The 14,339-nt window shown below is 45.0% G+C and overlaps 7 protein-coding genes across 7 annotated transcripts; 4 read left to right on the forward strand and 3 right to left on the reverse strand.

The window, feature by feature from the left end:
• Positions 1–2,285: 2,285 nt before the first annotated feature.
• On the reverse strand, positions 2,286–2,867 carry ASPZODRAFT_132582 (hypothetical protein). The gene has a single exon (XM_022723060.1). It carries the CDS (start codon positions 2,752–2,754, stop codon positions 2,428–2,430), a length of 327 nt encoding a protein of 108 aa, XP_022581016.1. The 5' UTR covers positions 2,755–2,867; the 3' UTR covers positions 2,286–2,427.
• Positions 2,868–5,351: 2,484 nt separating this feature from the next.
• On the reverse strand, positions 5,352–6,452 carry ASPZODRAFT_132583 (hypothetical protein). The gene has a single exon (XM_022723061.1). The coding sequence runs from the start codon at positions 6,407–6,409 to the stop codon at positions 5,420–5,422; it is 990 nt and encodes a 329-aa protein (XP_022581017.1). The 5' UTR covers positions 6,410–6,452; the 3' UTR covers positions 5,352–5,419.
• A 1,997-nt stretch (positions 6,453–8,449) lies between these two features.
• Positions 8,450–9,931, forward strand: ASPZODRAFT_2129621 (hypothetical protein; the record flags this gene model as incomplete). The annotated part of the gene is made up of 1 exon (XM_022727835.1): positions 8,450–9,931. The coding sequence occupies one exon, from the start codon at positions 8,450–8,452 to the stop codon at positions 9,929–9,931; it is 1,482 nt and encodes a 493-aa protein (XP_022581018.1).
• A 311-nt stretch (positions 9,932–10,242) lies between these two features.
• Positions 10,243–11,131, reverse strand: ASPZODRAFT_16269 (hypothetical protein; the record flags this gene model as incomplete). The annotated part of the gene is made up of 3 exons (XM_022726589.1): positions 10,243–10,422; positions 10,573–10,993; positions 11,073–11,131. 3 exons carry the CDS (start codon positions 11,129–11,131, stop codon positions 10,243–10,245), a joined length of 660 nt encoding a protein of 219 aa, XP_022581019.1.
• A 756-nt stretch (positions 11,132–11,887) lies between these two features.
• ASPZODRAFT_16270 (hypothetical protein) lies at positions 11,888–12,610 on the forward strand (the record flags this gene model as incomplete). Its single annotated transcript, XM_022726590.1, has 2 exons — positions 11,888–12,333; positions 12,379–12,610. 2 exons carry the CDS (start codon positions 11,888–11,890, stop codon positions 12,608–12,610), a joined length of 678 nt encoding a protein of 225 aa, XP_022581020.1.
• A 23-nt stretch (positions 12,611–12,633) lies between these two features.
• On the forward strand, positions 12,634–13,224 carry ASPZODRAFT_1968823 (hypothetical protein). Its single transcript, XM_022727454.1, has 2 exons — positions 12,634–12,926; positions 13,049–13,224. The coding sequence occupies exons 1-2, from the start codon at positions 12,695–12,697 to the stop codon at positions 13,123–13,125; spliced, it is 309 nt and encodes a 102-aa protein (XP_022581021.1). The 5' UTR covers positions 12,634–12,694; the 3' UTR covers positions 13,126–13,224.
• Positions 13,225–13,336: 112 nt separating this feature from the next.
• ASPZODRAFT_166753 (hypothetical protein) lies at positions 13,337–13,943 on the forward strand (the record flags this gene model as incomplete). Its single annotated transcript, XM_022726781.1, has 3 exons — positions 13,337–13,351; positions 13,410–13,427; positions 13,527–13,943. The coding sequence occupies 3 exons, from the start codon at positions 13,337–13,339 to the stop codon at positions 13,941–13,943; spliced, it is 450 nt and encodes a 149-aa protein (XP_022581022.1).
• Positions 13,944–14,339: the final 396 nt, after the last annotated feature.

The raw sequence follows: 14,339 nt of genomic DNA on the forward strand, positions 1-14,339 counted from the left end.
ATATTTATATAATATATTAATATTAAAAGAATATAATAAGGTAAGAAGCTTAATCTATTCTTTAAATATATAAATAATTATTATTTTACTATTCTTAGAATATTTCTTTTAGATATACTTCTAAAAAATAATTAGTAAGTAGTTCTAGAGTACTTATTAAGTAGTTTCTAACTACTTATCCTAATAAAAGGATTAGTATTATAAAAATATATAATATTATTATAATATTATCCTATAGGATATATTAAAAGCCTTTACTTTTAAATTATTATATTAATATAATTAAGATTTAAAAATAAATTATAAATTTGAGCTAATATATATAAATTATATTAATAATAAAATAATTTAAGCTTAGGGCTGCAAAGAAACTAGGCTATTTTTATTATTAGTAATAAAAAGAAATAGTTAATAAGTAATTAATAAGTATCTAGAAAGTACTAATTAACTACTTTATATTTAAAATATATCTAGAGTTATATCTAGATTATTTATTTCTTTAATAATCTATATAATTCCTCTTATTATTAATTCTGGTGGTTTATATGGTGGTGGTGAAGGATACTAATAAATTCTATAAGAAGTAAAAAGAATATAAGATACTTTAGAAATATTAATTAGTACTAATATAGTAAATATAATATTATACTTTAAATATATTAGCTTTTTTAATCCTTAAAGATGATCACTATCTAAAAATAATTAGTAATTAATTAGGAAGTACCTTTTAAGTAGTTAGAAACTACTTACTATAGTATTTTTATCTTATTATTTATAGCTTAATAATACTATACTCCTTATCTAAAGGTATAATCTAATTATTAAAAAGCCCTTTAAGAAAGTTAAGATCTATATTATTATAGCCTTTAACAGCACTATAATAATATTTTTTTTAAAAAAGAAGGTATTATATTAATATAATTAATATATAACTAATATTCCTTATTTATATCCTAAAGATATATTAATATAAATCTTAAAATAGTTATTAAGTACTTCTTAAGTACTTAATAACTAGTTAAGTATTTATTTATAGGGAAAAAGTGCCTTTTAAATACTAGTATATATATAGATAATAATTTATAATAAGATTAATATTTTAGAAAGAAGGCTTTCTTTAAATAATATAGACTAAAATATATTAATAAATTATAATAATAAGTACTCCTTAAGTACTTCTTAAGTACTTAAAAGCTACTTATCTATAGATATTTTATTTTCTCTTATTATTCTCTAATAAATTAATATTTTATTATATATATTAAATTTTAGACTAAGTATCCTCTATAAGCTAAATATAATATAATATATAAAAACTTAGCTTTAAGTATTTATAAATTAAGATACTAGTATAAGTCTAATATTATTATTTTATAGTATAGTTTAAAAAGGAATATTATATCTTTTTTATACTATATTTATTAGATTAATAGTATTAAATCTAAAATAATTAGTAAATAATTAGAAACTACTTAATAAGTAATTAGAAAGTACTTACTTCTTATACTAATTATTCTACCTTCTTTTATAATTTACCCTTAATAGACACTATATATATATATTTTAATATATTACTTTTAGGATACTTAGGAAGGTCTTAAGTATATTTAAGAAATAATATCTTAAAAGGATTTAATCTTATATTAATTAATATAACTTAAGCTATTAATTCTGGCTCCTAAATATAAATAAAGGCAAAGTAGTTAATAAGTATTTATTAAGTAGTTTTAAAGTAATTAATTATCTTATCTTATATATATCCTTTTTAGAACTATTAAGATAGTTTATATTTTTAAAAATATTAAATAAGCTTTAGTTTTTCATCTTAAAAAGGTAAAGTACTTGATAAGTAGTTAAGAAGTAGTTAAAGATATTATTCTTATTATATCTTTATAACCTTTAAAGATTATAAAGGAAATTGAAATTTAACTAAAATATGACTATATTTAAATAGTTGAGGTGCCCCGCCCCGTCGCCAAGCCGTTCCCAAATAGGTTAGAGGGGCGCCGCACTAATTTCACGGGGCACCTGACCTGTGTACTCCTGTCATGGCGACGGCGAGGTCGTCCGGATGCCTTAGGCAGGCCGTGGTGAATAAGGTCGCTATTCCTGTTTTAGCTTAGCGCGGGGAAGGGGAGAGGGATATCAGACGCGCCTCGCGACGCACCTCTCTCTCCTGTCCTCTTTCCCCTCCTCGTTCGAATATTTTAGTATTGAAGCCACCAATTGATTATTCATTTGCTTAGGGCCGTCACAACAGCCTGGAAAAAATCAAGTGAGAGAAAGCAAAAGCATAGACAGATGAGTATACAGTATAGAATAGCAGAATGAACTGAATGTTGGAATTTGATTGAGGATCAATACTATGTAGAAGGAAGCTAATAGCTAGATAAAAGGTACCTGCCAGCTCCATAATGCAGTTCCCCTTCAAGCTCTGTCTATCTCAGTGGCAGGATGCATATTGTGGATAATAGTCCTCAGCTCATCAAATTTATCAACCAGTTCCTTAATCAGTGATTCCAACTCGAAGAGCTTTGATTTCAAGGCCGCATTCTCTTCGAGCACGTCGGCTTTTTTCATCCTCTTGGCTTCCTTTTTGCCTCTTTTCTCAGCTCGCTTCTGGTTCCAGTTCTTTGTATCCTGTTCAGTCATCGCGCTGACATTCTGTTCTTCGAGTTCCTGTTCGGAGATTCCACGTGCAATGTTGGCATGCTTCTGGTATTCATTCTCGAGCATCTCTTTGGGCATCGACATTTTGAATAACTGTAGGTGTATGACTTGCAATCTTTATAGAGATATGGAGTGTAGTTGAAGAGAGAGGTATGTGGAGTAGAGAGTTGGGTGGTTAGAAAGTAGTTGTAGTAGAGTGATTTATATATTTATATCATACTAAGTTGAGTGAATAGTACTTAGAGTATTCATAATATTAGTGACTAGTGGTAATTTTATATTAAGTGATAGATAGTGAATACCTTAAGGTAAGACTTCAATAAGTTATTATTGAATTTGAAACTCTAGAATAAAGCCATTTGAGAATAAAGCCACTATAGGTAAGCTAGATGATATATTGCCCCCCTTGATTGCTTCAACTTCTCACTCCCCTATGTCTTTCATCCAGACTTGAGAGCGGCTCATTTCACATCATCATCTGTGAGAAGGGCACCCTGCTTTCCTTTTCTCTTAAGACGTTTGCGCACATTACCACCTTTCGACTTGATTGAATGCCAGTCTCCTCTTTCCACAGATGGCATAGGGGAGGTAGACGATAATATATGAGGACCCGGATTTTGATGACGCTCAACACTTCGGTACCATGCATTTAGATGGTGGGCCACAAACAGGCGATGTGTAGTTACTACATATTTATGGATCTGGTCCACTAAATCTAGGAGCTCCCCGGCCTCCTGCCGATGGGTAACTTCCCCCCTCCAGATCAACTTCATGTGCTAATGGCGCCCAAGGGAAAGAATTAGCAAACCAGCCAGTACTCTTTAATGGACTAAGATCGCCTGGGTTGGTCACTCACGCTATCCTCGTCACAGAGGGGATCCTCTTCATCCTCCTCCATATTGACGTAAGCCAGCAGATAGCTAACGTACACCCGCCAAGTGCCGCCACTTAAAGTGAAGCTAAAGAGAGGGAATCCCACTATGACGGAGAACAATAAAGGGGGCACCCATCTCTCCCGGCTGGCGAAACAGGATCTTCATCTCATCAGTAGCCACTATGTTGTTTGACAAGATGATGAGTCTGGAGGGGTTGTATGAGACGGTGTATGAGGACTGTGATGAGATGGGTTTGGGGTCTTCCCGAGATCTGCCATGCTGCCGCAATGATTGAGAGATCGGGCTGGTCAGCGGTATGTTTGGATATGAGGGAATTACTCGCGTTAAACAAGTCAGGGCAAAAGGTTCAATATTAGAGATCACTAGGAGTTGTTTTGGAATATCTCCCCCAGTTTATCCAGGCTTTTCTTTCACTGGATACACTGAACAGGCATTATGCTATATCCTATACACCCCTCTATATATCCCACTGTCTCTATTCTTCTATCACATACGACCACAGGGTGTGGAAAACAGGGCTTCCCGTCCGCTCAGCCGTACTTAAGCCACACGCCGGTCAGTTAGTATTATGGTGGGTGACCACATGAGAATCCTGACTGTTGTATGTTTTTATTTTTTCACTTGGCCGTTGAAAAATAGTAATTATACTATATTGGTCGTCTTTGAGGAGGAGTTGACCTTTGCGAGGGCCGTAGACACGAGCGTATCGGGCCCAGGGATAAAAGCCGCCGCAGCTTTCTTCGGACCGCCAGACTTCTTCGCGGAACCAGAATGAGTGTGTTATGGCGCCATAATGGCGCCAGATAACAGTGTTCAGTTCAGATGAGGAAAAGGACATTGATATGAGCAGTATAGAGAGCAGTATCAGGGGGGAGTAGGATAAGATGATGCTCAAGTTCAAAAATCAACAGAATTTCAAGGTCTCATAATTTATCATTGTCTAGTTGTCCGTTCACTTTCCAGTCCTTAGCAGGCCCTTCACTATGAATGTGGCCCCTACAAACCTGAAACGCCTATCCCTATATTTACTTAATATCTCTATGCCTAATGGGCCTTTCTAAGAAGGATGCCTCATGGTCATATCTAAGAGACATAGAGGGGTGGTCAGTTTTCTTAGTTTTCTGGTCTGATTCACACAACAGCTTGGGTTACAGGCTCATTATACTTCTTCTTTCATTACCTTAAATATTATACATATTTGTGTATATTGTGTTGTTATATTGCAAGTAAAGATGTTCTAGTCGGAGATATCATCCCCGGGCGGATCCAGCTTCAACATGTGCCCCAGCTAGGCCATATTATTGAAGTGATCGACCCAGTCTTCCTCTCCTATGCATAGACTGTCTATTGGGAGGAACAATGACAGTGCAGATAGTTGTTCATCAGCTCCTGGGTTACGGCCGGGTATACATACCAGCCATTAGGTAAGTATATGGCACTGAGGAGTGTTACCAGTGAGTTGAAAGAGTATATAAATATAGTATTTTAATCTAATATTATACTCTTTTTTAGTCTTAGTATTAACATCTATTCACTATGTTATAGTGACTAAATCATGTGTAGTAGCTCTATATCTAGTTACTAATTAACTATATTACTTAATACCACTAATACTGATAATACTATGGCTACTCTTTTAAAACGCCCTTCACCCATAAGTGAATACCTATACTAATAGGACTTTATGATTCCTAGAAGCGTATAAAACACCCAGAAGACAGAGTTCTTAGTGGACTAATAGTACTAATGCAGCATATTCTTTAGCATATTATTTAATAAGTCATCAGTCAAAGCTCTATAGTACTAATGACATTGATACTTCTCAGAGCATAAAATGGAATAGATCTAGACTCCTAATCTCTCCAAAACTTCTCAATCAAATGTGCCACCTCAGACACACGCTGTCTCACAACGCCGTGTCCGACGTCTGAAATAACATCAATATTATGCATCCCAACCTGGTGCAGATCGTCTACAGTGCAGATATCATCTGTTTCTCCCAGCACACACAAACAGGGAATACCCGATGCTGCCGCCTTAGCAAATCCAGCGTGTTGATCAAGGACCCCCCCATCCCTAAAGATGGCCACAACGCTGGGTATATGTCCTTTATGCTCACGCAGCTCCCACTCTCGCACTGCCTCTGCGACGACCTCGCCGCGCTTCACTCTCTCCCTCCAAGCATCCGGAACCACCAATCTACCTCCCTCGAGGAACTCGAAGATCCAGTCCCGCGCAGCGTCTTCGACTCCTGGACCACCTTTCAAATACCGCTGTTGCTGTTCAGTAAAGTCTGAAGCGCGTAGTAACCCCGCTGGTGCAATCAGAACCATCGACGACACACGGTCAGGATGCGCAGCTGCAAACGTCGCAGTCGTCGACCCGCCAAACGAGTACCCGATAAAATGCGCAGAGGACCACCCGAGGTCATTCAACAAGGCGAGAATCAATTCATGGAAGAGTTCGGCCCTGTGCACTGCGACTGGCGTTTCGGTGAGTCCGTGGCCCCAGAGATCGAAAAGTACGCAGTGAGCGTGTGGGAAGCGCGACGACACGGCGTTCGCCAGCGGTTGCAGGCCGATTGCAGGGGTCTGGACGCCGTGCACGAAGAGGACGCGCGAGATTCGCTCAGACGGACTGTTTGATGCACGCGGTGGCAGCGAGTAATACGCTGCGCGGCCAGAAGGGGTTTCCAGGTATGTCGCTGCGGGAAGCAGAGTGCCGAATGTGGTGGTAAAACAGGATTCAGACGGGGCCGAAAGAGCTGGAAAAGACTCGTCCAAGGGGGTTGACCCAGGACGGGGGAGGACGGTAAACATAGACGTAGACATAGACATAGACATGAGAATAAAGTATTTAATTTACAACAGGTAAACTGGACAAAAGTGAAGATTTTGTAAGTGATGGTGGGGTAAAAATATCCTAATAGCCATGCTTATCTTTGAAAACCATTAATATTGACTTTAGTTGCAACAAAATATTTATTAATGATCATTATAAATGACTATATTTTTATTGCTTCTTATTCAGCACTAATAGATATATAGATAATAAGCTATTAATTTATAGAACACCATTAATACTGGAGAATTTCCAAGATTAAGCCCTTAGTCATGGACTATTCTCATAAACTTCTATTATATACCTTGGTATATGAAGGATAACTAATTCTAATCCCAATAGCTGGAGCCATAAAATTGCTGCACGATGAAATCAAAAGAGAGATATGAATAACTAAATTACTGCCGGCGGAAAATTTTCTTCAATCTGGAAATATAGTCGATTGGCGAGGTTGAGAAATTGACATGAAACTACATAATAATAAATTTAGAAAGCCAGATCGTCATCCAGGCTCTTGGTGCTATAGAACTCTCCCCGACTGTGAAATAAGACATGACACCAATCACTACAAGTGATAGCCACATGGTGATCCAGGCTGCTGTAAAATCTTTATATCTATTGTCCCTAAGGGAAGACTGCTAGTTTCTATCTCAAAGTGGTAGCAGCTAGGATGGCTAAGCTTGCATTATCTTGTTCTGTCTCTCCGTCGTCTGGGGTACGAGCTCGTCTGCATCTTGACATGCAAGCCAATGGCCCTCTTGGCCTTGTTCCTGGGTGCTATGCTCGAGATCCGATTCTTCTGCAAAGGGCCTCGACTCAATCTTACCAAATTGGAGGTACTAGACATGGTCTTCTGGCCCTGTAGCCATGGGTAGTGTGCCTGAATAGCTCATAATGCTGTCTCTGGGCAGGGAACCGGTGGCGAATGTGCCGAATATCCCGTCGGAAAAGCCCCCTCGCTCCATTGCCTCATTCATGATTTCTGAATGAATCAGATAGCATGTAAAATTGGTGTCAGCCTTGGCGGGGAGTCCACTTGCAATTTGAAACTGCGCCGGGAGCTTTGCTGGTGGAGAGGTTAGCCATGACACAAAAGAACAAGACTAGATACACACAGTTCGTTGATGCACCGACCAGTCATATCGTCCGTTTCCTGCTTCTGCTTGACTTCATAATGTCAGATGTGATTGAGTACATGTGTGCTTGCCTCGAACTTACCAATCCAGTCGTAGATGTTGCCCATCCAGGGTGGTTCATCAATCTTCGCCAGTATTTGGGTTATCTTGGCCGGAGTAGCACATATGAAGTAGGTTGGCAGCCACTTTCGAGATACTTCAGCAGAGAATAGCATCACCTTCTGCCGCGGGTAATCTCTGTGTAAGACTGGCTTTAATAACATCAAGAAAGCAGTCCTGAGCACGGCGACGTTTAAGGTCAGGCTCAAGGGTGTACTGCGCTGGGGCTTGCAGGAACAGAGCTCAAAGGGACCGGCTTTGCAGTCTAGGAAGACAGTGTCATCAGGATTCAATGACTCCAGTACCATTCCCAGGTGGCTGAAAAGTAGCGCTTGGTTAAGAGTCTTGGGCTTGGATGATTCTTGTCACTGCCTGGTGGTATGTATCTTCCGAATGCACACGCTCTGTTTTCTTGTCGACAGACTCCGTCTCCATGATCGCTTTGTGTATTTCAGCCGAGACAGCAGAAGGATAAAGGAAGGAAGCAAGCCGAAGAACCAGCGAGCCTAGAGCAGAGCTTGAAGGTGATAAGCAGATGCCTGATTGACCTGACAGGCACTTCCTGACACCTACCCCAGTTTGAGATCACCCCATATTCCATGTAGTTTAGCAATACAGAGGAGCCATTTAGAAAGGATATAATTACCCCTGGCCGTTGAATGTTTCTCTGGTCTGCCGATGCAGCCACTCACAGCTGTTTCCGAGCGCCCTCGGCAACGCATTTCATAGGCTGTTCAGGACCTAAGCTATAAACATATACTCAACCCATTTCTTCTCTTACTTTCGATCTCGACTCTATCAACTACCATGACCGACACTCTCCTCTCCAACCTCCGTCTGTACCCCAAGATCGCATGCGTGGCGGTCGCGCTGGCGTTGGCGTTTCTGCTCGCAGGCTACGACACCGTGGTGCTGGGCAACATCACAGCCGTGCCGGAGTTCAAGCGCGAGTTCGGCACAGAATACCACGGCAAGTCGATAATTCCGACCGCATGGCTCTCTGTCTGGAGCGCAGTCGGGCCTATCGGGTCGATGGCCGGCGCCGCGGCGGCCGGATGGCTCCAGGACCGGGCAGGACGGCGGCCATCCCTGGCGGCCAGCTGTGTGGTGTGCGCGGTGGGAATAGCAGTGGCCTTTTGTGCGAATCTCGCCGGTTCGATCGCGAGTCGACGCGGGGTGTTTCTGGTCGGTCGTACGCTGCAGGGCGTCGGTGTCGGCGGCGCAATGGCGGGCGCGCAGACGTACCTTTCTGAGACTGTCCCCGTCGGATTACGCGGCTCAGCGCTGTCACTGTCGCCTGTGTTTATGTTAATCGGCGAGCTAGTTGGGGCGGCGGTCATCGATGCTGCAGAGGGTCGGGGAGACACGGCGGCGGCGTATCTCATCCCCTTTGGCTCGCAGTGGGCGTTTACTGCGCTGCCGTTTCTTGTGGCTTGTCTGGTGCCTGAATCACCGGCATATCTGCTTCGTCGGGGACAGATTGAGGCTGCGCGAGCTTCACTATCTCGGCTGCACACTACCAGTGTTGACATCACGTCTATGTTGGAAGAGATCCGTCTGTCGCTCGAACTAGAAGAACAGCTGGCCCTCGAAGTCTCATACCGCGACTGCTTCCACGGCGTCAACCGCCGTCGCACTCTGATCGTCTGTTTCGCGTTCGTCGTACCATCCTTCTTTGGAGTTCCGCTGCTCGCCTCCGCCAGCTACTTCATGCAGACGCTGGGTATGTCCTCGTCTCTCAGCATTCTCGTCCTCCTCCTCGGTATCGTGTTGGGTCTTCTCGCCAACGCAGTCGGTGTGTGGCTCACCAGTCGTATCGGACGCCGTCCTCTCATGCTTGTCTCCCTGACACTAGCAACGCTTCTCTGGCTGAGCATGGGTATTGCGGGCTGCTGGCCCTCCACAAACGCAGTGACCTGGTACGCCGCCGCCAGCATGATCGCCGTGGTGGTTGTGTGCGGCCTCGGTGCTTGGCCGGCCTCGTATGCGGTCGCTGGCGAGGCCTCGTCGCTGCGTCTCAGGGCTCGCACGCAGGGGCTGGGTGTTTTGACGTATATGCTCTCAAACGTGGTGATGGATCTGGTGTTGCCGTACATTTACAACACCGACGCCGGGGATCTGCGGGCGAAAACGGGGTTTGTGTACGCCGGACTGTGTGCGGTGACGGCAGCGACTACTTGGCTCCTGGTGCCTGAGATGAAGGGGAGGACAGCGATGGAGATTGACGAGATGTTCGAAGCACGGTTGCAGTGTCGGCAGTTCGGGGGACATGTCGCAGCCAAGGTGTAACTAGTATAACCAGTAGGCAAGCTGAATTGTCCTGGTTAATAGTGAAACGTATCAGCTTTGAACAAAACAAGCTCATAAGATGCCTGCCTCGCTGCATGACTTACTGTCCAAGCAGAAAATGGCTTCGAAGACTCTATTTTTCTCCCAAATAAATCGTCTCGAGTGATGCCCACTGGGCCCTCTCTGAGACAATGCCACCCTGCCAGCCTTCTTATCATCATCTGGTAAAGACTGTTCTCAATCCTGAACCGGCCCATCCTTGACCAACAGGCGATGAGATGGAAGGCCTAATGGGCTGACGATTGGAAGTCTTACGACTCCTCCTCGCGCGCCCTCAAAATAATTGCCAGTACCAGCTCAACGAACCGCTGTGCCTCCTCAGACCGCTCCATTGACCAGCAGCCATACCGGTGCATGGTCGTGAAGTCGGTCGGGCTCAGAGTGGCCCTCTGGCCGAGCATATATTCCCTGTACACAGGGGTATACGTGGCCTGGGAGATATAGAATTCCGGCCCGTCACTGGCGACTAGGAAGGCTCTGCTGATAAACCAGTCGGTCAGTAGGAAATAGCAATCTGTTATAGGGATTACTCACTGGCTTTGTTTTGGACCGGCCGGTGGCCTGGCTTATAGCCAGGCCACCATCTCCGCCGATTCCTGCATAGAAACGGCGGGCTCGATGGCAGTCAGCAGCGAGATTGCCGCCACATTGACCTCTTCCTCGTTGACGGAGTCGCGGAGGCGAGCCTCATTGGCGTTTGGCTTGGTCTCCTTTAACCCGGAGACGCGCAGCACATTCTCCATCTGCTTGAACGGAACCATAAAGGCCCCCATTCCAATCAGATTGGCTGGAACCCCTGCGGCTACCGCCTGCAGGCCCTGGAGAAAGGCAAGGAACTCAGCATTTTGGCCCAGGAGCGCCCTGGCTTGCGTGAGATATGGCTCCAACGCGCGTTCCAGGCTTTCCACTGGCTCCGAGGTATCCCAGAGGACCCTCAGGAGTAAAAGCTCCTCTTTGGTGATTTTTGAACCGGAGTTCAGCTTCTCCAAGTCCGTGGATTGTCTTTTGTTCGATTCTCAGCGACCTGGCTGCCTTCTCCCAGTCATTCACGGCTTCCGGCACCGTTTTGAAAGCGGGGGACCTCTTCGCTGCCTTCTTCGCGTCTTCCTTCTGAGCGGGGGAGGGCCTTTTCGCGGGCATTGTGATCAAGAAGCTTGGTAGAGAGAATTGGATAAAAAGCGAGACCTGAAGGTGTAGAGAAAGCGAATCGTGTGGGGAGAGATTAACAGCAGGCAGGCAAGAAAGGAAGGCAGTCCTGAGTCCAAATCGACTGTCGGCGCGTGTTTGGCGAAGAGACAAACAAACTGGTTGGGCGTTGCACGCTACATACGGTTTTACAAGGTACTACTGCGTCTATCAGAGAAGCGATAGAGTAAGTCTTTTCTATAAAATGGCATCTTTTCCCATGGCAAGCGGCCTCATTTCCAAAATGGTAGCAATTCCAAGAGGCTACTAAGGACTTCATCATCTCCGTTTCGTGTCGCCATCCCCTTTCCTCTGTCTTCAGACTGTTCTTTGTGATAGACGTGAACCAAGGTAGGAATAAATAAGGGTGGCTACGCTGATGCCCAGAAGCTGTCTCTTCTTTCAAGTGAATAGGCCTGGCAGTTCTCGAATGGATGTTGTGGAGGAAGACTGTGGAAGGAAGCCCTAGACTTATGCCCTAGTTTCCTTTTATGGTAAAGTCATGTGAACCCCCATTGACATCATTGATATACAAACACAGCAAACAGAGCAAACAATGACAACTTCTCCTCTCCTCTCTTCTCTCTTCTCTTCTTCTCTTCTTCTCCTCTTCTCTTCTCCTCTTCTCCTACACGACAACCTCTTCCACAACTTGATCATCACCCACTACTCTTCTCCTACCCTCCACCATAGTCCGTGAATTCGGTCGCCATGAGAACCAGGGCCAGCACTCGTCGACAGCGAGAGCAGCGACTGATTGAGCTGCGTGACGAATACTACGCCGCGGCGGAGGCTATCGAGGAGGCCATGTCGCTTGACATCCATAAACAGGCTTACTTGCCGCACGAGCTCTCCAAGCTTGGACATGGAGTCGACCTGCTGGCCTTTGATCCCCTTGACCAGCACTTCCTAGACTCCAAAGGGTGTCTGTTTCGACCTCTTCCTGAGGACATTATGAAAGACTTCTTCATGGACCCTTCACAGATGGATGAAGTCGGCGGCAGTTTTGAGTGGCCGCCATCCTCAGAGAATGATCTCCGGGGGAAACCACATCATGCCGCCCAGTCAATCTTTTCTTATCTACGGACAAGATATCGCATGTTGAAAAAGAGCCCTGATTTCTACCTGAGCACTTTAACCAAGTGGGACTTCATTGAGTCAGTCAATATTCCTGTCTTTCCTTCTGTGCTGACTTCTTGCAGCTGTGATGATGATTTCCACACAGTGGACGGTGAATACAAAACACCACTATCTCGACAGCTCCGTTGCTGGTACCTATTTTGGATGCAGTACTATACAGAAGACGAACCCCTGCCCCATCTTCAGTTTATCATGGCCCATGATGCGGTTGGTAAGGAAGGAGAGCTTCTACCAGGCGAGCTTGGCCCAATTATCAAGGGGATTTACGGTCGCCTCGAGCAGGAGGATTTCTGACACACCTCTCTCATTCCGGTAGGCTTCGTCCTGTCATCTCTTTCGTTATAGGTCCCACTGAACTTGCCATAAAATCAGATCCAGATGTTCTCCTTCTTCGGACCCTGCCATGGCCGTATTCTCCAGGCCCGCTTTCATCCCTCCGGTCGACTTGTCATCCGAGCTTCCAACATCTACAGCTTTGAGAACAGAAAGGAACACCATGTTGTCGACCTGTTTCTGCGGTTCTGGCTCTCCGAGCCTTGCTTCGGCGAGGAGTATGAGTTTTACGTCAACGAGGACTCATCTGAAACACCCCCCCTGAAGGCTATCGTTGGTCAGTCATCCAAACTCCCTCTGGTGAGAGAGGATTCGAACTCACCAGGAAGTCTGGTCCCATTTCTCCCTGCTTCTGTCCCCACCCTGGGTAAAGAGAACGTCATTCCTAAGTGACAATAGGTAGCGCCGGAATCCCGCTGAGACCCAAACTTTTTTCGCGATATACCCTCGCATATGAGGCAGCAAGTCATGAATGATACGATTGACGACTCCTAGCACTGTTATTCACTAATATCTTGGATAAGTCCATCTACCTGACAAGTAGTAGGTCGGTTGCTGGTTTCTTTGCTCGCTTGTGAATTTATTGTGTGGCCATTTCCTTTCATTTCACGGTTTACTTGGCTCTATGCTAGAATAAATACCCATGCCAATGCTTTCTACTGCTTCACATATGCTGGGTACCTCCAAATGAGACTCCCGACTGTATGTTTTTGTGGCGAAGAAGTATTTTTAATAGTGATTCTTTATTCATAGCATATAGCTAAAACTTCGAACTGTGGTAAGAAAAATAAGAACTATGAGGATAAAGTGCAAAAACCCCAAGATCCCGATTTGACATTGAGACAATGGAGCTTAAGAAAGACTATTGACTCTGCAGCCCAGGAATAACACTCCAATCAGACGCCAGATGAGGTCTGCGGACGATGGCTCGCAGCCAGCTATACGCCCTGCGGGATTCATACAGAGCCTCAATTCCATCTCCCAGCGACGGGTGCTGGCTCGAGGCATCGAACCGGCCATACGAGAACCGGGACTCTCGAGTGAACGTGCTAGAGACCGACTGTGCAGAGAGCGAATGCGACGACTGACCTGCGTCCCGGGTGGAGAGTTCAAAATGCCCATCCTTCAGCGCTGGTTGGATGGTGTCGCGCGACTGAGGGACGACATCGATGTCGTCGGTGCTGCTGCCGCGGAAAAAGTCTCCGGGGCTGAAAACCGGGTTGTCGCGAGCTTGTTGGCAATCGTCTTGCCCACTTTGGCAACGGTCTTGCCCACCACCGTCTTGCCCGCTTGAGAAGAGAAGAGAACTGCCCACGGCGCTCTTGGCGGCGTTGATCCCGATTTCTGCAAAGTCGACCCCCCCGCCCACAAAGGCGTGATGGATAATGCTCGTGGACTTCTCAAAGACAACCCCCACAACCACATTGACCGCGAGCTAGACCGCAACGCTGGCCCCCGCCGTCATTACCGCCAGATCTCGCCCCGTGAAGCCCAGGAAAGCTGTCCGTGTTTGTTCAGAACTCGTTGATTGCCTGTGCACTCATATAAACCTAGACGGTTATGCACATCGTAGTGAAACGTCTCGTCACGAAAAGACGGCGGCGTTCCCGTCCACTACCTTCCGGATCTCGATCAGCCCTGTGTTGCAGCTGGTGGATGTTGGTGAAGCAGATCGACGCCGGCATCCGGC

This window comes from Penicilliopsis zonata (assembly GCF_001890105.1).
Source record: "Penicilliopsis zonata CBS 506.65 unplaced genomic scaffold ASPZOscaffold_7, whole genome shotgun sequence".
In the NCBI taxonomy this organism is placed as follows: domain Eukaryota; kingdom Fungi; phylum Ascomycota; class Eurotiomycetes; order Eurotiales; family Aspergillaceae; genus Penicilliopsis; species Penicilliopsis zonata.